Source organism: Gymnodraco acuticeps, unplaced genomic scaffold (assembly GCF_902827175.1).
Source record: "Gymnodraco acuticeps unplaced genomic scaffold, fGymAcu1.1, whole genome shotgun sequence".
Classification (NCBI taxonomy): Eukaryota; Metazoa; Chordata; class Actinopteri; order Perciformes; family Bathydraconidae; genus Gymnodraco; species Gymnodraco acuticeps.
In genome coordinates this window covers 1,002,437-1,026,015 of record NW_022992199.1, presented here as the reverse complement: position 1 = coordinate 1,026,015, position 23,579 = coordinate 1,002,437, and the positions used below count along the sequence as shown (strand labels likewise).

The 23,579-nt window shown below is 43.8% G+C and overlaps 1 protein-coding gene across 1 annotated transcript in view; it reads right to left on the bottom strand.

The window, feature by feature from the left end:
• Window positions 1-318: 318 nt before the first annotated feature.
• Window positions 319-23,579, bottom strand: part of LOC117539399 (alpha-1,3-mannosyl-glycoprotein 4-beta-N-acetylglucosaminyltransferase C-like) — a 46,583-nt gene continuing 23,322 nt past the window's right edge. The window contains exons 3-5 of the mRNA XM_034205565.1: window positions 4,268-4,401; window positions 2,429-2,576; window positions 319-1,912 (exon numbers count right to left, since the gene is read on the bottom strand). Of these exons, the coding sequence (XP_034061456.1) occupies window positions 747-1,912; window positions 2,429-2,576; window positions 4,268-4,387 (1,434 nt within the window). The 5' untranslated portion in view covers window positions 4,388-4,401 and the 3' untranslated portion in view covers window positions 319-746. The remainder of the gene's footprint in view (window positions 1,913-2,428; window positions 2,577-4,267; window positions 4,402-23,579) is intronic.

The following is a 23,579-nucleotide window of genomic DNA, read 5'->3' as shown; positions in this document are numbered from 1 at the left end:
GTAGTGTCTCTACTTTAAAGAGTCCTCTCCTGCTGATGTTCAGGTGTATATCAGTATGTAGTGTCTCTACTTTAAAGAGTCCTCTCCTGCTGATGTTCAGGTGTATATCAGTATGTAGTGTCTCTACTTTAAAGAGTCCTCTCCTGCTGATGTTCAGGTGTATATCAGTGTGTAGTGTCTCTACTTTAAAGAGTCCTCTCCTGCTGATGTTCAGGTGTATATCAGTATGTAGTGTCTCTACTTTAAAGAGTCCTCTCCTGCTGATGTTCAGGTGTATATCAGTATGTAGTGTCTCTACTTTAAAGAGTCCTCTCCTGCTGATGTTCAGGTGTATATCAGTATGTAGTGTCTCTACATGTCTCCATGCTTTAATGTTGAAAAAGCTCTTTATTTCTCTCATACTGCCTGTGCTGCAGCACCTCTTTTCACCCTCTGTCTGAAACCAGAGCCCAGTCTGCTCTGATTGGTTAGCTGGTCGGCTCTATTGTGATTGGTCAACTGCTTAGAGATTTCCCGCCCCTTTTGTTTAAATGATTCAGAAAGTGTTTTGTTTCTGCTGAGGAAGATACGTAACTGTGAGGTAAGGCGAGTCGTACCAGGTGGTGGAAACGCAGCTATACAGCAGATCTCTGAACAACCCAAGAAAATATGGATTGCTTTGAATCCCATAAACGTAATTTCCCAGAAGTAGTCCAAAATGAACTCCCAAATCGATCCTGTACATTACAGATTATAACATCCCTCTGTTAATTGATGAACTGGCTCACAGGCTGCGTGGTCCATAAGCTGATAGTCCTGATGATGAGCCACTCTTTCTGACTGGCGGTGACAACGAGCCGCACACACTCGATGTCGAAGCCGATCTTATGATCCACGTTGGTGACCTCGATGCTGCCGCCTTTAAACTCACCCAACGTGATGTAGGACGTGCACTGCCGGCCCTGCTTAGTGTCCACAGACTTCTGTCCCACCTCCAGCGCTCCGTGGTGAAGGACGTCCTGCTGTCTGTCCTCGGTGCCCGTCACTATCTTAATCCTGCTGATTTTAGTCGATTTGTTAAAGATTATAAGAAAGAAATCCCCCGTGCACGGTGGCTTCCCCCAGAAGTACTCGTCCACAGTGCTGTAAGCCTTGGTGGCGTCGTAGTTTTCAAAGACGTTGATGTTTGTGTAAAGGCTGGCAGGAGGGTTGTCAGGAATGTCTATGGAGTCTTCCTCGAAGTCGTCGTCCTTCAGCTTGTTCTCCGCTCCTTTGTAGGAGGAGTAGTAGCCCATGTGCTGGAACAGCGAGGGCTTGAAGCGGATCACGTCCTTCTGGGCCAGCAGACCCCTGAAGTGGATGAGCAGCCAGTCGCAGGGCATCTCCTGGTAGAACATGAGCAGGAAGTGAGCCAGGCGGGGCAGGTCTCTGGAGTGGTACAGCTTCCCGATGTAGCCCAGCTTGGAGAACTCCAGCATCACCCAGTAGGACCCTTCTCTGGAGGTGATCACCTTCTTCAGCCCCGTCAGGAAGTTCCTGGAGCAGCGCACGTCGTCCTCCAGCATCATGTAGAAGTGAGACAGGTTGGTGCAGAAGTTGAGGAGGAAAGCGTAGTCCACGTTCTGCTTGGAGCGGAACCGGACGCGGTCCTCCGGGTCGTTGTAGTTCCTCTTCAGCCCGTCCAGAGAGGGGTAGTACTCCTCCGGGGCCTGGATCACCAGCAGGCGTCCCGCTATGATGTGGTGAGCAAACTTCCTGGTGATCTCCTGCACCAGGTTCTCACACCAGGCCAGGTCAAAGTCTGCCAGGTGGACCACCACCACGATCTCTTTCAGCTCCTCGTAGCTGGACTGATCGAAGATGGATTTGATCGTCTCCAGGAGGTAGTTTCCCTTTTTCCTCTTTACAGACGACAAACCGATGGTGAGATACTCTGTGAAGATCAACATTACTTTAGTTACTTCACTTTGAAACAAAACGTGAACAAAAGGTGAAGTTGGGCGATACGGCAAAAATCTCAGATCATAGTTCAATTTTTTTTACAATTGAACATCGATTTGATTTTAATCCCCCATGTATAACTCATCTGCTTTATCTTTTATTATCATATGTTTTCTTTCAAATATGTCTTAATCTTAATCTGTCTTCATGTGCTAGTTTTATATTTCTCAAAAGTCATTTTTTCAAAGTTTGTCTTTCTGTTGTTGTACCTTGTGTCGTGCTTTTGTTTCACTTTTGAATGATGCTGATAATACATCTATATAAACTAACCACATGGTAGCCTATTTTTGGACACTTTTGAGTTAATTAAATACTTATCAAATAAAGAGTATTGTGTCTTTTCTAAGTTAATTGGGAACATATAGGCAAAAGGAACACAACCGTTTTTCAGAACTACAGAAAAAGCCCTACATACACAGAGTAGTATATCTGCGGTAGAAATACTGACTTTTGCGAGGCAGAGGGATTCCTGCGAGGTAGCGATACGTCACGTTGATGGTCCCGGAGAAGTTGGACAGATCCCTGAAGGTGTGCACGTATCTCTCTGAGTTCCCAGGATGCATCAGCGTCTCTCCCAGCTGTCTCTTCTCTGCCTCCTGAAAAACAAATGACAAGAACACACAGTCAAATAGTTTGTTTCACCCGGTGCTACCTTGAATTTGTGCTTTGATGATTGATTATTATTTTACTGCATGAGTTGTGTGAGAGTGTATTTTTGCTGTTTTAAAAAGCAACACCCCAATTATTTAAATGTATCAAGACTTTTCTTTGTTCTTGGTTCACCATGGAGGCATGGGAGAAAAACAAAGCCTTCTTAAGGTCACAGGGTTATTTATATATGAATGATCAAAGTATTCATTAAGGTATGAAAGTATTTAAGTCTACACAGGAAAATGCACTAAAATCTGAAAATGCTCCTTTTGAACTATTAACTAAGGTCTATGTCTCATTATGGGCTGTTGAGGAACTTTGATCATATGATTGTTTAGTCAGTTTTGTTAACCTGTTAACCCCAGAGCCTGCTTTCAGGTCTCAGACTCGAAAACGACATTCCCAGAACAAATGACTATACTTCACGTCTAAAAGGAGTACATTAATAATCTTTTTTTCTCAAAGCAAGGTTACACCTGTGAGTTGGATGTAGAAAAGTCAGAATCAATATAGATTTTTTAAATTTTAAAGTAAATTCAGATTGAACATAGTAAAAAAAACATTACTTATAGTGAAAACCACCCTTGAATGATGGGATGGTAGACTAAAAGCTTTAGGAATCCAAACTATAACATATAATAAGTACCCTGTATCAAGATTGATGCAAAACAAGTGACATTTGACCTTTTTAGACAGATTTAGCAAAAGAAAAAACACTTCTGGGGTCATTTGGGTGGATTTTCCATATCTCTGCCCCCCCTCGTCGATTTTGATGATTGACACCTCTTTTGAGCCGTTAGAGCCAATAGAATCGAGGGGAGGTTCCTAAAATCAATCTAAACATTACCCATTGGTGAACGAGTGCTGCGCAGCCAGAATGCCCCGGAACCGGAAGCTGTCATACACTCTCGTAGCAGCTAATATAAAATCTCCGTTATTGACATAAAAATGGAATGATGGATTATCAGTAATCATTTCAAGGTGACACAGAGACATTGGATTAACCTATGGATTAACCTTCAGCAGCGTTTTTATTGTTTTAATGCAATTGAACACACATTTTGACCAGAAAACAACAAAGGCAAGACGTTTTTAGCCGTTTTTACTCCGTAAAGCAAATGTTGTTGTTGTTTGTTGTCGTTTCGTCGCGAGTTCTGATCGGTCAGTGATGAAACTTATATTTCTGGAATCTGTGGAATCTCAGCTTGCTAATTGATATCTTGTTTGTGCAGATCCGATACGTAATAAGGGTATTTTACCGTGAGTTCTGTGCTAAGTGCGTTAGCATTTTTTTGCTCAGGGCTAATTCAGAGCCTTTGTTATTACCCTTTTGTTGTCTGAAAGCTGAGTTTCTTCCCGTTAACTGGGTATGACACATTCATAGTTCGTTAAATATTAAGAAACCCTCAGACGCTGTTTCTTGCTAGATGTTGCGTTTTGCCCCCGCCTGCGGGTTTCCATGGGGTTTAATTGGTTTAAACAACAGTCTAACTCAACATTATTGGAAATGTGAAAATGTGAAAACAGTCTTAAATGTAATGTAGTAGAATATAAAGTGGCTTGAGAAAAAAAATGCCTCGAATGACGGAATGAAAAATGGTACAATAAGCATAAAGAAAATGCGGATGAATCTCACCAGCACGTATCCATCGTCCATGTAGAGGTTGAAGAAGAGGAGGAAGGTGATGAGGAAGCCGAGGAAGGGGAACATGGAGCGTTTCCTGAAGCACCTCATCTTCTCCACGGACTTCCACATGAGCCTCAAGATCTCTGCAGGAAATCAGAGATGAACAGGAAAGCTGGTCATTCAAAGTGTTATAACTCAACAGTAAACCACTGACTAAAAGGCAACGTTAGTTTGAAGCTGTTCTGTTTCTCATTTAATGTAAGAATATGTTTCCAACGTTATGAAGAAGCTGCACTGCTAAGATTTCAACTGTGTCTTCGGTAAAACTCAGCTTATTATAGATCATAAAATAATTGTCAGTTTTTACTTATTATCTCATATGTATGTCATCGTGTATATTGTGCACTCTATTTCATATCTGATCATGTTGACCCTCCATAAGTGATGTTGTGCTTGTTATCTTCTCTCTTCACTTTTTAAATAAAGGTTTGGTGACTTGTACAGTAATTAATCAGGGCCTCTTTTATCCTATGTATGATTTTACATCTACACACTTAGTCTTTGGGTCGTTTGGAGATGAGCTGGTATTATTGTTTTGCTTTTACATATAGACATTTTTATTGATTGGGATAAACCCCTTGAGATGCACCATCTCGTTTTCAAGGGGGTCCCGACAATAGCAACAACTTACAGACATACATAAACAAAAGACAAAATGCAAAACATGACACACAAGACAAACCACATACAGTCTGTTAAGTGAAATTCAAGCAATGCACACAATCATTACAATTTGAGACAGTCGAGCAAATCAGTTTCATCAATATCAGTTATAATAAGTGTAGAGGAAACTTCTGTGTAGCTATGCAGTGGGAGTCACCGACTCAGGAAGGAGACACGGTAGGAGCAGTAGCTTTGATGTCAAACACATGATGGTTTATTTGGAGTTAACGGCCGGAGGATTCACATCACAAGTCCAAGAGTCAGAGGTTCTGACTTCACGGTAGAGTTGCCACGTCAAATCTGAAGAACTCTACCCCAGACCCATGTATTTAGCTAGTTCAGAGAGCATCATCAACATGCTGCATAACAAGATAGAATCATAACACCTCTATCAGCTGACGCCAACAGGCAGGAACAGGGAGACAAAACACTGAGAGCACAGCAGCCAAGGTTACAGGTGCCTGTGCTCAGTCAGGACAGTTTGAACTGATACACTGGGTCAAAGTTATGGGCCTTGGAAAATATTCCACAACAATAAGTACAGACCAGTTGAAAGTGAGATGATAATGCATGTTTAAATAAACCCAATGATGCAAGAGATCTAATAGCAGCAGGTAAAGTATTCCAGTCAGTTGGGGCTTTGAAAATGAACGCTCTTCTGCCAATCCATTTTTTTGCAGAGGGGACAGAGAAATAAATCTGAACAGAATGTCTAACTTGATGAATTGACGAGTAGGGTACAAAATACTGCTTTAAATAAGGGGGATAGTTCAGATAAATGCATTTAAATATCAGCCGAAGCCAATGCGTGTGTCTTCTTACATTTAAAGAAGGCCATTTAAGTTGGTTACACATTGTGCAGTGATGTGTACGAAAAGGACAACCAAGAACAAATCTGCATAGGCTGTAGGCTATGTTGAGTGGAGCAAGATCTGATTTATAGGCCGAGTTGATGAAAGCAATAAAGTTTGGGGGCTATAAAACCAAAATTAAGAGCTAAAAGACACAGGTCTGGCGAGATGAGACCTGTCACTGTGAGCCATTCCTCTCACATCCCACACCCTCATTTGCTCCTTTGTTAATATGAAAATATCGATTAGAGCAGCTCTAATTAAAATAATCATTAGTCGCAGCCTGAAGTATCAATCTGCATGCCGGATGGATTCTCATCTTTAATTGGGTTGCGACGAGGTGCTCAGCGTGACAGATGTGGCCGTCAACACACACACACACACACACACACACACACACACACACACACACACACACACACACACACACACACACACACACACACACACACACACACACACACACACACACACACAGGATTATGTCATCAGGATACAAAAGAAGTAATCAGATTACTGCTGCAGTGCTGCTTACTATTGGCATTTCATTTTGCCCCATTATGCTTTTTGTGGGTTTTCCCTTTCCTGTTGTGTGTTATATAGGTTTGTACGTGATTGGCTAAGGGACGGGACATCTCTAAGCGGTTGACCAATCGCAACAGAGACGGCCAGCTAACCAATCAGAGCAGACTGGGCTCTGGTTTCAGACAGAGGGTGAAAAGAGGTGCTGCAGCACAGGCAGTATGAGACAAATAAAGAGCGTTTGAAAATTAAAGCATGGAGACACGTCCCAGTAGAGACACTACATACAAATATGAACCTAAAATGAGTATAATAGGGCCCCTTGAAGTAAAAAATAATTTCCCTGCTCCTTATCTGCCTATTTGGCTCCTCATCTATAAAAGAAACAGCAGATCCCACGACACTTTCCCTAATTCTGAAGTTGCGTAACATAAAAACGTAGCCTTGGATGTGAGAAGCCGTGAGCTCCCCCGTGATAAGGACAATTATGCTGCAGCCGCTGGGCCCGATAACTCAATAAACAACTTATTATTCATCGCTTGAGTTCTGTTTTAGAGAAAGGGAAAGAAAACACATCTATATCTACAAGAGAAGAGAACACTTTAGTGTGTTGTGTCAAGAAAAAGCTCCACCTGAAAGATGCAGCGGCAAGCTAAGTGGACACTCAATGACATCTGGGAGTCAATATGTATTATGAAAGTCCTCACAAACACACACTTCAACACACACACACACACACACCGTTATCTGAGATAGCAGCAAAATCAGATATTGAAACGATGAAAGAAAATCCAACAAGGTGAAATAATGGCCGCATGCTTTGTCTGTGAGAGAAAACACTGTTGAGAAATTAGATTTTTGTTTGCTTTCTCTGAGTGAATCCAAACAACAAACAAGCCTCCCATAGGTCACATATATTTATATGGAAATGAGGGTTCTTCTATGAATAAATAAGCACCATTTGTTGTTGGGTGTGTTTGCTTTGGTTTAACAAACTGCTTCTCTGCGCCCCGAAAGCTCATTTCTACGACTGAAGTCATTTCAGATTAGAGGAAGGGGAGTAATAACAGGTAGAGAGGAATACCAATGAGTTTTTAAAAGACTATAGGAGGATCCGTCTAACTGTACAGTCTCTCCAGAGTGAAACAGGAGAGCAGCTTTGTCCTCTCCGGTGAAAACTCATGAAAACAGCATTTATTATTAAAACAAGCCTTTTGTACTTTTAAACAGTGGCTTGTGATCAACTAAGGGTCTATTTTCATATCTTATGGTACATTTCAGTCAAAGCAGAGTCTTAAGGTCGCATTCACACCTAATAGTCACTTCTCAGGTGCGCACCAGTTTGTTACATTGTTTCATTTTTCAGAAGGTTCGGTTTGTTAAACACAAGTCATGTGCATGGAAATGCTGTTGGTCAGACATTAAGGGGGTACTGTTATGGTTTAGGTGTTTTGCTTTCTCCTCCCCTCTGTCTTCTCTCTCTCCTGTGCAGTGTGGTGATCGTTAGAAGGCTCAGCTGGTTCACAATGAGGAGCACCTGTACTCATCTAATCAACTCCTCCATGTTCACAGTCCAGTGCCAGATAATTCCGTCTCACTCGGTAGAGCTGAACGTCATAGTATCCTAGCTTAGTGTGATTTTCTCTTGCTGTTTTTGTTGAAGAGTAACCTTGTTTTTTCCTCTGTTTTTCCAGTGTCTGCTCGAGCCAGCCTGAGTCCTGCCGCCGCCACCGGCGTGAACTAGATCCACCTTCATTTTGTGGATTGTTTTTTAGTTGCTCCTTTTTTCCTTTATTAAACTTTGTTAAAAGACTGAATCCATCTCTGCCATTGTAGGTCCTGAACTTAGCCTCAACAGGTACAGCGCAAATCCCGGCCATTTCTACCGGAGCCTCCGCCATGGAGCATCGGCAGGTTATTTCCATGCTGCTGTTAATCTGGAGATCATCGCATATGATTATATAATCAGACAACGTCCGTTAAAAAACATTATAAAACACATAATGAGAGACGTTCTGCAGTCAGGAGGGGGTTTCACCGACGGCAGGTGGCTCTGACATTATGTAGTTGACGGAGCATTTTTACTTTACACGACACTGTTCAACTCTTCATTCTGCTTCACTCTTTAACTAAACAACCGCGGATGTCTTGAAAGACTCTTTCGCTAAAGATTTGGAAGACATCCGCGTTCTTGTGACTCGTAAATACTACGCTTCCTATGTTTTGGTGCGGACTGCGTTCACGCCAGCGATGAACCGCTCCAGAGTTCACTTGCAAGCGGTCCGAGACCACCTCTTTTAGCGGACCAGAGTCCGGTTATTTAGTTCACTTCAGAGGTCTCGGACTGCGTTCACACCGACCCAAACGAACCGCACCAAGCGGGTAAACGCACCAGGGTTCGATTCAACCGGACTATACAAGGCTGGTGTGAACGCACCCTTACATTTCTGTTTTAGTTTAAAGAGGCTCGATTATGCTTTTTGGGATTTTCCCTTTCTTAGTGTGCTATGGCCTGGACACACCAACCCGATTTTGATCGTCGATAGATGTCGGGCCGTCGATGAGCGTCCTGTCGCCTTACTCAGATTGGTGTGTCCTGCACCGTTGAGTCTTTTCGGCCATGCCGACACCTTCCGCCGCCGATTCAACATGTTGAATCGGGAGGCAGATGGCTAAAGGCAGTCGGCCAAAGAAATCACTCCGATTGGCTGTTCAGCTTAGCGAATCAGTGCATGAGAAGCGAAACGGAAGTGAGGGACCCAAACAAACGATTAAGAAGGCAGATCTGAGATTTCATTTAACTCCAGCTCTCGACACAGGTTCGGGAAAGCCCCATGAGCTTCTTGGCCGTCGGCTGAAGTCTTTGCGGTGTGTTCCAGTGCGACTGTTGGCCAAGACGCAGGAGACATGAGGCGACACAACAGTCGTGTTCCATCGGGACGTGTTCTTTGGTGTCAGTTTGGTGTGTAGGCCCCTTTATATAGGTTTTCATGCATGTAAATGGTCTGCAAAGGCTAAAATCCCTGTGTTCCCTCCAGAGGGAGTTTCTCTCCCACACACCCCCCCCCCCCTGCCTGAAATGCCTCCATTGGACTCCTTTTTACTTCCTGAACATAGTGACATCACTATGTAACACTTCCATTGGCTAGCGCTCAAACACATTGTAAGTGATAGGCTAAGGGGGGGAACATCTCTAAGTGGTTGACCGATCACAAACGAGCCGGTCAGCTAACCAGTCAGACAATTGTTTTGCTTTGTAGAACTACTTATAACTTTGTAATATTAACTATTTATGTAAAATCAGCGGAGTGCACCCTCTAAAGGCTTTGGTTTTAGATTGAATCTGTTTCTTTTTTTGCAGGATTATATAATATTGCCTTTTTCAGCCTATTATTGTATAAACCTCAACTCAGAGAATTGTCAGGATGCAACAAACACAGAAAAAGGAGATTAGAACAAGCAGGAAAAACCTCAGGTGCGTTAGAAAGTACTTCTTTGTTTCCGCACATTAATAGTAGACTTTCTTTTCCATTCCCGTCAGGTCGTATCAGAGACAGATCTTTAAATGAAGATTAAATGCCAAAGAAAGTCTGATACGAGCAGTAATTGGGAAAATTGACAGAGTTAATTAAAGTTATACGGGAGGAGCCGGCTGCTGGAGGGTTTCACCAACTGTGAACATGTGATTGTGGAGAATGAGTGAGTGATGATTTAAATTAAACACCCTCCATCAAGTTGCCCTTCAGCAAGACACTTCATCCCAGTTACTGTCAGCAGCAGCTAAAGCTCCACCAGTACGACACTGTGCTGGTGATACTGGGAGGCTCCCAGGTGTGGACGTGTATAAACTCTGGAACATTGTGTGCTTTCTCAGCAAAAACAATCCCTGAATACATTAAGAAATCAAAATGATGGATGGGAAACTTGTTGCTGCAGCGCCACGAGACTCCATAGTGCAATATATGCTGAATATTATACTGCTGATTGTTAATTTTCTTTACTATGTACGTCTTTGATCACATGTGAGCTTCCCTTTTGATTCAATATTTGAGTATATATTTAGTTTTTTACCCTCTTCACTGCACAACACATTTGGTTGCTTTTGACAGTATATTTCAGTTCATATGTTATCAATTAGACAACAATCTTGTTCACAATTTTATAAGCATTTATCCAAAAAGGATGTTGTCTATCCATCCATCCATCTTCTCCCGCTTATCCGTGGTTGGGTTGCGGGGTTAGCAGTTCCAGCAGAGACCCCCAAACGTTCCTTTCCCTGGCCACATCAACCAGCTCTGACTGGGGGATCCCAAGGCGCTCCCAGGCCAGCAAAGAGATATAATCCCTCCACCTGGTCATAGGTCTACCCCTTGGTCTCTTCCCAGCTGGACGTGCCTGGAACAACTCCCTAGGGAGGCGCCCAGGTGGCATCCTAACTAGGTGCCCGAACCACCTCAACTGGCTCCTTTCGACGCGAAGGAGGAGCGGTTCAACTCCGAGTCCCTCCCTGATGACCGAACTTCTCACCTTATCCCTAAGGGAGACACCAGCCACCCTGCGGAGAAAACCCATCTCGGCCGCTTGTATCCGCGATCTCGTTCTTTCGGTCATGACCCATCCTTCATGACCATAGGTGAGGGTAGGAACGGAAATGTCCCGGTAGACAGAGAGCTTTGCCTTCTGGCTCAGCTCCCTTTTCGTCACAACGGTGCGGTAAAGCGACTGCAGTACCGCTCCCGCTGCTCCGGCCCATCTCACGCTCCATTGTTCCCTCACTCGAGAACAAGAGCCAGAGATACTTGAACTCCTTCACTTGGGGTAAGGACTCATTCCCTACTTGGAGTGGACAGTCCATCGGTTTCCTGCTGAGAACCATGGCCTCAGATTTGGAGGTGCTGATCCTCATCCCAGCCGCTTCACACTCGGTTGCGAACCGATTCAGTGATGTTGTGTATGCTGTTATATTTTTCCTGTGGCCTTCAGACCCTGGTCCATGTGTCTTATTGAATACATTATTTGAACAGCTCATAAATATATAGTTTAATTTGATATAAAAATGCCCAGTGATTTCCTAAAACAGCAATTCACTGTCGTGTGAGCAAACTAACCGGATGAAAAAGTGTGTTTTTGTTGGGACTATTTCCAGCTGCGGATTAATACACCATTACTGCTATCCTATAATGATTATATGAGGAGCAACATGTTTTATCGGAGTATACTTAAACATATATCCCATGTTTTTCTTTATTTCATAATTATGTTTTTGGGATGTTTAATCCTCATAACTCTGATCATTCATGTTTCACCCTGTTAGAAGGGTCTCTAGTGAAGTTCTTCCCTCCGTGTGTAACCTCACAGATAAAAGTTGACTTTCCTTGGAGTTGAGTGCGGCTGCAGCCTGGCAGTAATACCAGTAATGCTCTGCAGTATAAGATGTTGTGGAGTAGATCACGGTGTCGCTGAGATGTGCTCTGGAATCTGTGCCAAGGGCTGTTAATGCCTTTTTTTAAATCCCCTCTAGTTTATGAACTTCACACAGCCTTGTGGAACTCTGTGAATATAATTTAATACACAATGTGCGTCTTAGACATTATATCCTGCTATTATTCTCCATCTCCACCCTGCTCCGCGGCCCCGGGCGGAGAGCTAATGTGGGTCAAAGCACTGACTGCTGAGGAGAGCCCATCCTCATTACAGCAGCTCCTTTGGGAATACTGCAGAAGCCTTTCATGTTCCTCTTTGACCTGAAAGGTAAATACACTCCAGATACATTTACATGTTCTGCAGAGCCACTCTTCTGAAGCAGAGCGTGGTGTCTGCTGCAGGCTGCTTTCATCACAAGGACTGTGATGAGCAAACCATCATCATATGAGGGAAGGATAATGGTGCTCAAAAAGGTTCAATGCAGCAGGATAATTAAGGCTTTGTTTTGATTTCAATTTGGAGTTTTGAGAGGCTTGAAATGGAAACAGACAGCCTGAGTGGTGCAGGAATGAGTCCTAAAACCCAGAAATGACTTCCTTCCGGTTCCCTCCAGTCATCAGTTTTATGAACATGTTTTTTGTTGGATGCCTGAAATAAGGGCAGCGGTTAAAAAAAAGCTTTAGAGATGTTCACATTGTGTTCTACTACATAAAAGACATCAGTAAATACCCAACTTGTTAATGTCCGAAGCTTCCATGTGTCTTAAAAAACTGTGCATCACCATTGCTAAGCTAAAGACGGCTAATGCTTGTTGTCATGATGTTGGGTTGTCTCATTTAGACAATCGGTAGCAAGCTTTACACACATACGAACTCGGTCTCACAGTCTGCGTACAAATGACACGACTTTGCAAAGGCGTGCAATAGATACGCAGAAGTCCGATTTTGCGTGCATATGATACGCTGATATTGCACCTCAAACATTAAAACAAAGAGCTCTGTGGCTTCAAGCTTGATCGCCGTTCCAATGACAGTTTTAATGTTTGCGGTGCAATAAACGACACAGCAGCTTATTGGGTTATGGTTAGGGTTAAATAAATGGCAAAGATATGTAGAAAATAAACGCATTTAAGATACGTTCATAACAAACGTGGATATTTATTGAAATATTTGATATCTCAGACGAAAAATAGTGCTAATTTCTGCACCACTCTATAAAACACTTAAATGCTTCTTGAAGATTAAATCAATTACTTAAGGGTTACATTTCATAACCTTTAACACCACAATTTCCATGACACTGCTACTACAATTGCAAGAATAAACTTTTTTATTCCAAACATTCTTCTCACTAAGATTGAACTTCTTGACACGCAGCACAAATACAACATAATGAATGGAAAGTGGATGACATGCTGATGGACGTTTAGTTAATTTAGCAGGGAACACACTGAGCCTGTTTTACATCACAGCAAAACTCATGTTTGAAATTCTGCACACTGACTCCGCCTTTAGCTCGACCGTTTCTAAGCTTCGTGTAATAAGGGACATGAATATGAAGCGCTGTTACGGTCACAGCAAATACATATTCAACTCAGAATAATAATGAGAACGCAATGCTTTCAAAATATTAATTATAAAATGGATAATCAGCACCTCTAATGAGATGCCATGTTAATAAGACTGTGTGTTCAACAACAAGGCCTTTTGGTAAACACCATTGTTCATTTGGTTGTTGACATCCGGCGGGAGCCACACGGACACCGCTGAGTGTGTGTGTGTGTGTGTGTGGGGGGGGGTGTCAGAGTGTGTCAGAGTGTGTGGGTGCAGCAGGAAAACGATTGATAAAGTGACATTGATGAAAATGTGGTGATGCTGTTTGTTTTAATGTTTTTCACTGATTTAATTTGAGTTGGAAATTAACATTAACATTGATGAAACGAGTGTAACATATATTTATATTACTCACTGATAAAACACATGTCTGTTTATATTGTTTGATTTATCGGTTAATAAATGCCAAATGCTTTACAATTAAATCCATTGCTCATTTCTGCTAATTAAAGGGGCCCTACTATGAAAATGTTAGACTCATATTTGTATTTTTGTGTCTCTCCTGTGACATGTCTCCATGCTTTAATGTTCAAAAAGCTCTTCTTTCTCATACTGCCTGTGCTGCAGCACCTCTTTTCACAGAGTGTGTGGGAGCAGAGGTCGCGTTAACCGAATATTTTCCGTCTATGACGGATTTTTTTTAACAATGACGGACAAATCTGAAAGCAGTCCGTCATTTTGACAGATTAGAACAAACTCGGAACAGCGCCAAAGATTCCCCGCAGCGAGGCTTCGGTGTTATGCCGTGTTATGCATGCCCTGCAAAAAGGAAATCATACCGTTTCCAAACCTAACTGTGCCGTACGAATCATTGAAATGTCTGTGAGTTTTGGCTTTACGCTGTGCACACTCCCGCGAGGTGCAGCAGCCATGCATAATATGGCGCATGTGAACTGTCCCCCCCCCCCCCCACGTTGACAGTTCACGAGCATGCTTCCACCCCCCCCCCCCCGTCAGAGTTGTGTAAAGGCCGACGGGTAATTCTGGATTTTGACAGAAGTTTTACGATCCTGTCCGTCAAAAATGACGGGCAGCGAAAAAGTCTAGCGCAACCTCTGTGTGGGAGAGAAAGTGCAGACCATTTACATGCACACAAACCTATATAACACACTACAGGAAATGGCAAACATCACAAAAGCATAATAGGACCTCTTTAAAGTCCTATCTAGATGTCTTGAATTGAAAGAAATCGAAGTAAAACCTCAACACCACAATCCTAACAGCCAAACATCACAGCTGAAGCGAGATTTCATGTCCCATAATGAGGGTTGCTTCAAGTTTGATTGAGCCACTGACACTCAATATTAAAGTTGGCACACGGATTGGAACTCAGAGGAAAATGTTAATCGAGTTCAGAGGAAGCGGGCGAGGGAATCATCGGCGACTAAACAGCATTTTCTTCTAGAAGAAAGCAAATCTTGTTGCTACTAGAGGGGAGTTTTAGCGACTGCCTCTGTGCCTGGCTCTGTGTTTACTTATTCATCAAGGTGGAGGGGGGGGGGATCCAGCAGTTAGCCTCTTCCTGCTGCTGGACGAGACCCATTAAAAATGCATGGGGACAGGCACAGCTGCAACAAATTCATTCCCCACGTTGCATGTTTGGTTGTCTGATGCGACTCTCTGCAGCGAGGGGATTGGAGTTGATGCAGCATTGCTTTTGTTGCAAAGGGATCTTCAAAAACGATTGGTTTTGCACGTTTTAGACAATTTACTATGAGTCAGAGTTCATTCATTTTGCACAGGCATGAGCAAGTATGTTTGAAAAGAATGAGGAGCAGAGGGGATATTTGAGATATTCTTCAAATTCTTGAAATTAAATAGGATACCTTCTTGTTATGATATAATACAATGAAGAGACCGATGCAAATCACTCAACAATAATGTAACACAAATCACTAAATGCAGATTGATGTTAGTTGACAACTCTTGGTTGAGTTGTGTCTGAAATTACTTTAATTCAGTCCATATGAAGAACCAATGGTTTCTGGGGAAAACAGTAGGACAAACATAACGGAATTCTAAACCTGTTTTTTCGCAATAAGAAATAGTAAATTAATTGTAGCTCAAATTGCAAACTGGTATGGTCCTTTAAATTGTATTCCCTTTCTCATTACAGCTGTTTATATTTCAGTCAGACAACTCACGTGTTCTTAATATGTTTATTAGAAGCAGCATATAGTTTGAGTTTGGGGGCCTCATCGCTCCACAGATTTACAAAGAACATTGAGTGATGATTAGATAACTATCCCCGAGCCTACAGGTGGAAGCTGGGGTGGAAGCTGGGGTGGTGATAGGGGGGTGGAAGCTGGGGTGGTGGGGTGGAAGCTGGGGTGGTGGTGGGATGGAAGCTGGGGTGGTGATAGGGGGGTGGAAGCTGGGGTGGTGGTGGGGTGGAAGCTGGGGTGGTGATAGGGGGGTGGAAGCTGGGGTGGTGGGGTGGAAGCTGGGGTGGTGGTGGGGGTGGAAGCTGGGGTGGTGGTGGGGTGGAGCTGGGGTGGTGGTGGGGTGGAAGCTGGGGTGGAAGCTGGGGTGGTGATAGGGGGGTGGAAGCTGGGGTGGTGGTGGGGTGGAAGCTGGGGTGGAAGCTGGGGTGGTGGTGGGGTGGAGCTGGGGTGGTGGTGGGGTGGAAGCTGGGGTGGTGGTGGGGTGGAAGCTGGGGTGGAAGCTGGGGTGGTGGTGGGGTGGAGCTAGGGTGGTGGTGGGGTGGAGCTGGGGTGGTGGTGGGGTGGAAGCTGGGGTGGTGATAGGGGGGTGGAAGCTGGGGTGGTGGGGTGGAAGCTGGGGTGGTGGTGGGGTGGAAGCTGGGGTGGTGGTGGGGTGGAGCTGGGGTGGTGGTGGGGTGGAAGCTGGGGTGGAAGCTGGGGTGGTGATAGGGGGGGTGGAAAGCTGGGGTGGTGGTGGGGGTGGAAGCTGGGGTGGAAGCTGGGGTGGTGGTGGGGTGGAAGCTGGGGTGGTGGTGGGGTGGAAGCTGGGGTGGAAGCTGGGGTGGTGGTGGGGTGGAGCTAGGGTGGTGGTGGGGTGGAGCTGGGGGTGGTGGTGGGGTGGAAGCTGGGGTGGTGGTGGGGTGGAAGCTGGGGTGGAAGCTGGGGTGGTGATAGGGGGGTGGAAGCTGGGGTGGTGGTGGGGTGGAAGCTGGGGTGGAAGCTGGGGTGGAAGCTGGGGTGGTGGTGGGGTGGAAGCTGGGGGTGGAAGCTGGGGTGGAAGCTGGGGTGGTGGTGGGGTGGAAGCTGGGGTGGAAGCTGGGGTGGTGGTGGGGTGGAGCTGGGGTGGTGGTGGGGTGGAAGCTGGGGTGGAAGCTGGGGTGGTGGTGGGGTGGAGCTGGGGTGGTGGTGGGGTGGAAGCTGGGGTGGAAGCTGGGGTGGTGATGGGGTGGAAGCTGGGGTGGTGGTGGGGTGGAAGCTGGGGTGGAAGCTGGGGTGGAAGCTGGGGTGGAAGCTGGGGTGGAAGCTGGGGTGGAAGCTGGGGTGGTGGTGGGGTGGAAGCTGGGGTGGAAGCTGGGGTGGTGGTGGGGTGGAAGCTGGGGTGGAGCTGGGGTGGTGGTGGGGTGGAAGCTGGGGTGGAAGCTGGGGTGGTGGTGGGTGGAGCTGGGGTGGAGCTGGGGTGGTGGTGGGGTGGAAGCTGGGGTGGTGGTGGGGTGGAAGCTGGGGTGGTGGTGGGGGTGGAAGCTGGGGTGGAGCTGGGGTGGAAGCTGGGGTGGTGGTGGGGCAGGCGAGCAGCAGCAACATGAAACACAGCAGCAGCAGCAGCACAGCGAGGCAGAGGCAGGAAGACCTGGCAGCTTCAATAGAGCGGCATGTTTAGGAGAATGTGTTTGGTTGGTTGTCAGAGGGACGAGGTGCGTCACGTGTTAATGTATCATTGGTGCTCGAGTTGACTGCCTGAACTAGCTCGCAGGCTTCGCCCCATACAGTGATAGAAAGCAGCATGTCATTAATGAGAAGGTGGAAATCAGTTACGAGAAGTTTTTTCTGTGACAGCAGGGATTTATTTTGTACCCGAGGAAAGACAAGCAGTCACAGCGGGGGGGCGCTGATGCAAGTTTCAGATCTGACGTTTGATATCAGGGAAAAACAGAAATGAAAACAAGACGTGACAAAAGAAAGTACAGCTATAGAGACCTGCCTGCTGGAAGAAAGAGGAGCGTGACATAATGCTGGAGGAGAACTGCAGCGAGCAAACAGAAGCAGCTTTAATATATTTTATTCAATGAGTTTTAACTCCAGGAATGTTTCTTCAAGTGTGACTTTAAAGTAAATATGGTGAATGTTTTTCAACCCCTCGAAGCTCTTTACGACAGTCACGCACGCACGCACGTTTTTTTTACATGAATGTATGATCATTATATTTGTCGCATGCTTGCATGGAATGTTTTTAATGGAGTGTCTTTGAGTTCTGAGAAAAGCGCTATAGCGTATAAAATAAATGTAATATATCTATTTAGTTATTATTATCATTATTACCTGCTCACCAGGGGGGTATACTACGAAGCAGGATTTTCGCTTAGCCGGCTAAATTCAGGGGAAACTCCGGCTTTCCGGTCCTACGAAGCTGGTTCTCTTTTTAGCGGGCTAGATCTCCATGGTAACTTATGCTTAGCGGCTAACCTGGTCGGGAGCAGGTTAGGTTGCAGGCTAAGAGCTCAACTCAGTGAAAGCACCGCCTGCTGACCAATCAGAGCTCAGTGTGCGGAGTTTAAAGCGATCAAGTCATATTACAGGAGAAAGGAAATACAGAAAAACTGCCGTTGCAGGAAAGACGGCCGGCAAAAATCACCGACTGTGTGAACGTGAACATTAATAGAATATCACCTCCATCTTCAGAGCAATCTGACTATTATAACATTAGCGTTAAGAAAGCTTACTTAAATATCTGCCACAACATAAGTACACTGAGTGCAGACGATGTGTCCCATTATCATTCATATCACAGCATATCACTTCATAATGTATCATATATCTCCTTATCTGAGTCAGCTGAGCCGTATCTGGCCGTGCAACACTCACAGTGTCACATACTGGATGCCGAAGTATTATTTTAAGCAACACATTAAGTTGACGAAACACTCGAGACAAATGTAATTAAAGTCAGATCGTGTTTTAGACGGGGCAGTGATATCATAAACCTGTTAATGTACGCATTCAAACACTTTTTCTTTTGCCAGCTGTATTCACCTTGCAGGTGCAGCTATGTGGCTTTGATCCTGGATAAAGTGTTTAAGTCATGGATGTTTAAAGTTTAACTTCTTCATATTTGACTATAGTATTAAAGTTCACTTTTCATTCAGGAAGTATGACGCTGCGCTGTCAGTGCGCTTCTCCATGTTTGTGATTGGTCGAATGCTCCAAATACCACCCCTTTCATGTGAACGCGCACCTAACTAGATAGGACACAGCTGGCTTGAGCGATCCACTTGATAACCAGCGTCGTAGTACAGTTTAGCGAGAGGGCGTATGTTTTGGATTAGGCCAACCGGCTAACTCAAACATATCCAGGTTAGGTTGAACCAACTTCGTAGTATAGGCCCCAGGAGAGACACAAACAATAACACACACTCACGCACTGAAGCAATCTGGCATGTTCCAAGGACAGTTTGACATTAAACTCAACAGAGGATCCCTCCTCTGTTGCTCTCCCTGAGGTTTCTCCCATGTTCCCTTTAAACTGTGGGTTTTTCTCCGGAGGTTTTTCCTTGTACGATGTGAGCGTCTAAGGTCAGAGGGTGTCGTTTTCTCATACTGATATTCTGCACAAATTGTGCTGTTGTATTTACTGTATAGTGTCCTTACTGTAAGGTAATTATTATATGTACAGCACTTTGGCTCGACCAAAAATCGTTTTAAAAATGTGCTATATAAATAAACCCTGATTTGATTTATTACTGCTGGGTCTGAACCACGATTTTAGTTTTGTCTGTCTTGTCATGGTTTTATTTTGCAATTCTGTTCTCCCTGTGTCTGTGCCTTCCTGTGTTTTCCCTCCTGTGTTGTGTTCACCTGTTGCCCTTGTGTTTCTGCCTCCCCTGCCCAGCTGTGTCTTGTCCTGTGATTACCCTTCTGTGTATTTAGTCTTGTCTTCCCCTGTGCTCCAGGTCGGTTCATTGTCTTTCCTTTCACGTCACGCTCCATGTTTGTCCCTGACGTTTTTGGTCCTGGATTCCTTACTCGTGCTCCCTTGATTTGGTAATGTTAAGTTTGTTCCTTGTTTTCTTTTGTCATCGGCTTTTGTGAAATAAAGCTCGCTTTCTGTTACCCTTTGAAACCCGCTTCTCCCTTTTTAAACTGCATGTGGGTCCTACCTTTCCCTCAAATCCTGACAAAGCCCTCTGATTGGTGGACCACTGCTCTAAATTATTCCATATTACCGGTGGATCTAGTTGGATTACAAGTGATGTGCAGAATTTCACAATGTTTCTCTCATCATTTCCAACTTTCTTCTGGGACTAGCCAAAATCAGGTTGTGTAAAAATAAAAGGTCTGATCCAAGAGGCTTTTTAAAGACTTTATTTAGCTCAATATTTTTCTTACAAGTAAATGAACTTGGTTAAAGTCCACCACTGGCTTCTAACTGGTTATTTTTGTGAATGAAGCAGCGAGAGATTTGTCACAGTGTCTCTGTGGTCTATTTGAGGCGAACAGCCGCTGTGATTATTATGTAGCGTTGAGGATCGGTGTTGGACCTCGATGACTCAGTCACACTTTGTTTGACGTCAGAGTGAAATTATAGGTGGGGAAATTACAGATTTGAGTGAGAAGTGGTTGACAGGAGGTGGGTGGTGTTTGAGGAAGGGGGTTATTTTCAGAAACATTGTCACCTCATAGATGTTGATACTGCCGGGCAAAAATACCCAAAAATGAAAAGATAGAGAAGAAATGTATGTATTGAATGTATCGGCTATATACAAAAAATGCACGTCTTCTTCTGATTATCATGTTCAAAGATTAACCATGAAAGCCTGTTTTATTTCTACAAATACACATTATTGCTCGTGACCTAACAGATGAACACAAGTTCCTGCACATCACTTTCCCGCTGACGGAGGATTGACATGCTGCTGATCTACCTGGGTGTAAATGTGTTTGTGAGGCACTCCGGATCATTAATCATTCATCGGGCGGAGGAGCGTCTGCTGAGAGCGGATTCTTGGCATTTAGACGACAGTAAACACATTTTCTGAGTGCTGCTGCGTGGTCCACATACAATCAATTCTCCTGTTATTGCGTTTCACTCGCTGTGGGGCGATAGGGCGGAGGGATATGATATCTCACCGGAGTTGCCAATAATACAATTCTATCAGCGAGAAAGCACCAGAGACCGAAGCACACTTTCAATAACAAGCAGCTCCTCCTGTGAGGAGTCAATATGTCCCGAGGTGAGCTGCTGTTTGTCACTCTGCCCGCATCCCAGTGTGTCAGATAAATGCAAAACATGCTCCAAAGTGTGATTCCAAATCTAAAACGAAATTGAGGGATTCATTAAATATTCTCAAAGCCTGTTACTGCAGGAACAGGGACATCCATGTGGAGGCAGACACTGAGACTTCTTATGCAGAATAGCCCATTTCAGAATAATATATATGGCTATATTGTTAGATTATATACAGAAATCTAAATAACACACTACAGGAAAGGGAAAACCCAAAAAGCACAACAGGGCCTCTTTAAATGATTGAATTATAAATGAATCTATAATTTGAAAAGAAAAAAATGCAAGGTTAATGTTGGAGTTGGTAAAGGTGGGGATAGGCTTTGTGTTCTAAAAAACAAAATATATATTTGCATTCATATCTTGAATATTATCAAATGAATGCAATGGAGTAGAAAGGTCTGTTTGCCTCTGAGATGTAGTAGAAAGTACTTGATGAAATGTACGTAGTAACTTTAAGCTGATAAGATTAGGTAGACTTTATTGACCCCAAATTGGGAAATTATTTTAGATTGGGAAGTTGTTGATTTACACCATATAGGGTTATTTCTTTCTACTCAGTGATGTCAAGACAGGGGTCTCCTTAATAACAATACGTACAACTGACATAACATTTAACTTCTGAAGTACAAGCAGCCTATCTCTAAATTGAACATAAGTAAATGTACTTTTTTCCTCATGGAGTGATTTCAGGGGGTGCGGTGTAGTTTTGGGGGGCGCATGTATGATTTGGTGAAGAGATGCAATACATTATGGGACAGTAAGAGGATGCTGGTCTCCATGGCGACACGTGTGTGATGGAAACATCAGAGACGCCCGGTATCTTTTGACTCTGAAACAAGATCTCGCTGTAAAACCATCCAGAGAGGAAGAGGTGGTGTCACAGCCATGAGGTGAGGATTCAGAAATATGGTAATTAACAAAGGCAGAGCTGGATTCACACTCTGCTCGTCGAGTACACATTTAGAATTTGTTCTCTCCTCCTTTTATGAAAGTGTTAGATAGAAAAAGGAATAGTTTTAGACAACATCTTATCAGCATGACGACTAGAGAGAAAGCAGCAGCTCATCTCTATGGGACATGAAGAGATAAGTCGACTGGAAGAGACAGGGGTCTCATTAAAAATAACCTGTTATCTTTTCTAAGGGATTTTAACATTCTACACTCAGACCTCGAGTAAAAGCAGTGGTTTAATTATTCCCCTCTAGTTTATCAGACAGAGGGTGAAAAGAGGTGCTGCAGCACAGGCAGTATGAGAAAAATAAGGAGCTTTTTGAACATTAAAGCATGGAGACATGTCCCAGTAGAGACACTACATACAAAATATGGACCTGAAATCAAGCATTATGTCCTCTTTATACTTATTTCTTTCACTTTGGTCCTTAAAGACATAAAAATCACTTGAATCACGCGAAAAATCGTTATATCAATATTGAGGAGGTATTTCATTGTTTTTTAATTAAAATGTAGTAACACTGCACAAACCTATTAAGAGCAACATATGTCATGTGTACAATTTGTATTATTTGCAAGTGAATACATGATTAGCCTGCTTAGGGCTGCACGATATATCGTGTGGTGGCGATAATTGCGATATGCGCATGCTCGATATTCACATCGCAGGACGTGCGATTTTTAGTCTTTATTATATATTTTTATTTTTTAGGACGTGCGATATTAAGTAGACAAATTAACTCAAACACGTCATGTTACAATTATTTTTCTGCTTGCTACAAAAGGAAAACTTGCGCGGCTCTCATGTCAGGGGTATTTGAGTGAGTGACATGCAGGCTCTGCATGCACAGCAAGCCACCAATCAAATCTCCAAAGCAAACAGACCCATGATTAAAGGTAAAAACACTGAATAAAGTAGTTTCTGGACGTCCGTGACTAAAATCCTTCATCCGGTTAAATATAGTTAGAAAAATACAAATTGTATAGCATTAAAGTTCAAGAAAGGATGGTTTGCAGACAAAAAAAACTGTCTTTTCTTCAATTCCTGTATTTTTTCATATCGCAATATATACATATCGCAGGGGGGAAAAAATCGCAATGTCAGTTTTTTCCAATATGGTGCAGCCCTAAGCCTGCTCCATAAACACGGTGGAAAACGTTAACCCTACTAATACTACGGAGGAATTAAACCAGTTTTAAAACAGTATTGTATGTCTGTTGTCTGCTCTTCATCCATCTGCCTCTTGACATGCAGTCATAACTCACAGTGTGGTGTAAATGTGGCAGCCTTGGAGCGCAGAGGCTCTTCTTTCCCTCTGAACGCTCCCTGACTCCGCTGTCAGCTCCTATTGATATCAGATATATTTCACATCCAGAGCACAGACGTGAACAGTCATCCAAAAAATCAGGAGATAGCAGTAAAAAATGTGGAGCCGAGCCCGACAAAGCCCCATGGTGTGAATGTAGAGCAACAAAATGATCATTACTCAGGTTCCTGCGACTCTAAGATGAACAAGATAGGATGCTAATAAATCCTCTGCGGCTCAAGTTAAAAGTGATGTTTCCCAGAATGCTCATCAATCAGACGACAGGAGGCAATGTGTTTCAGCTCTGCTTCGCCTCGTGTACAACCCACACTCCTCTAATGTCTCAGTTTGTAAGTAATCGTCATTTTATGTGTAAAGTTTAAATGTTTTATGGCTTTACTTTTACTCAGACTGGCAGCATTTCTTGCCTCAAACTGTCTCCTTCTGTTTTGTTTGGATGTTTCCGACTTTAATACCCATGACAGAAGTGGATGGAAAGGCACAT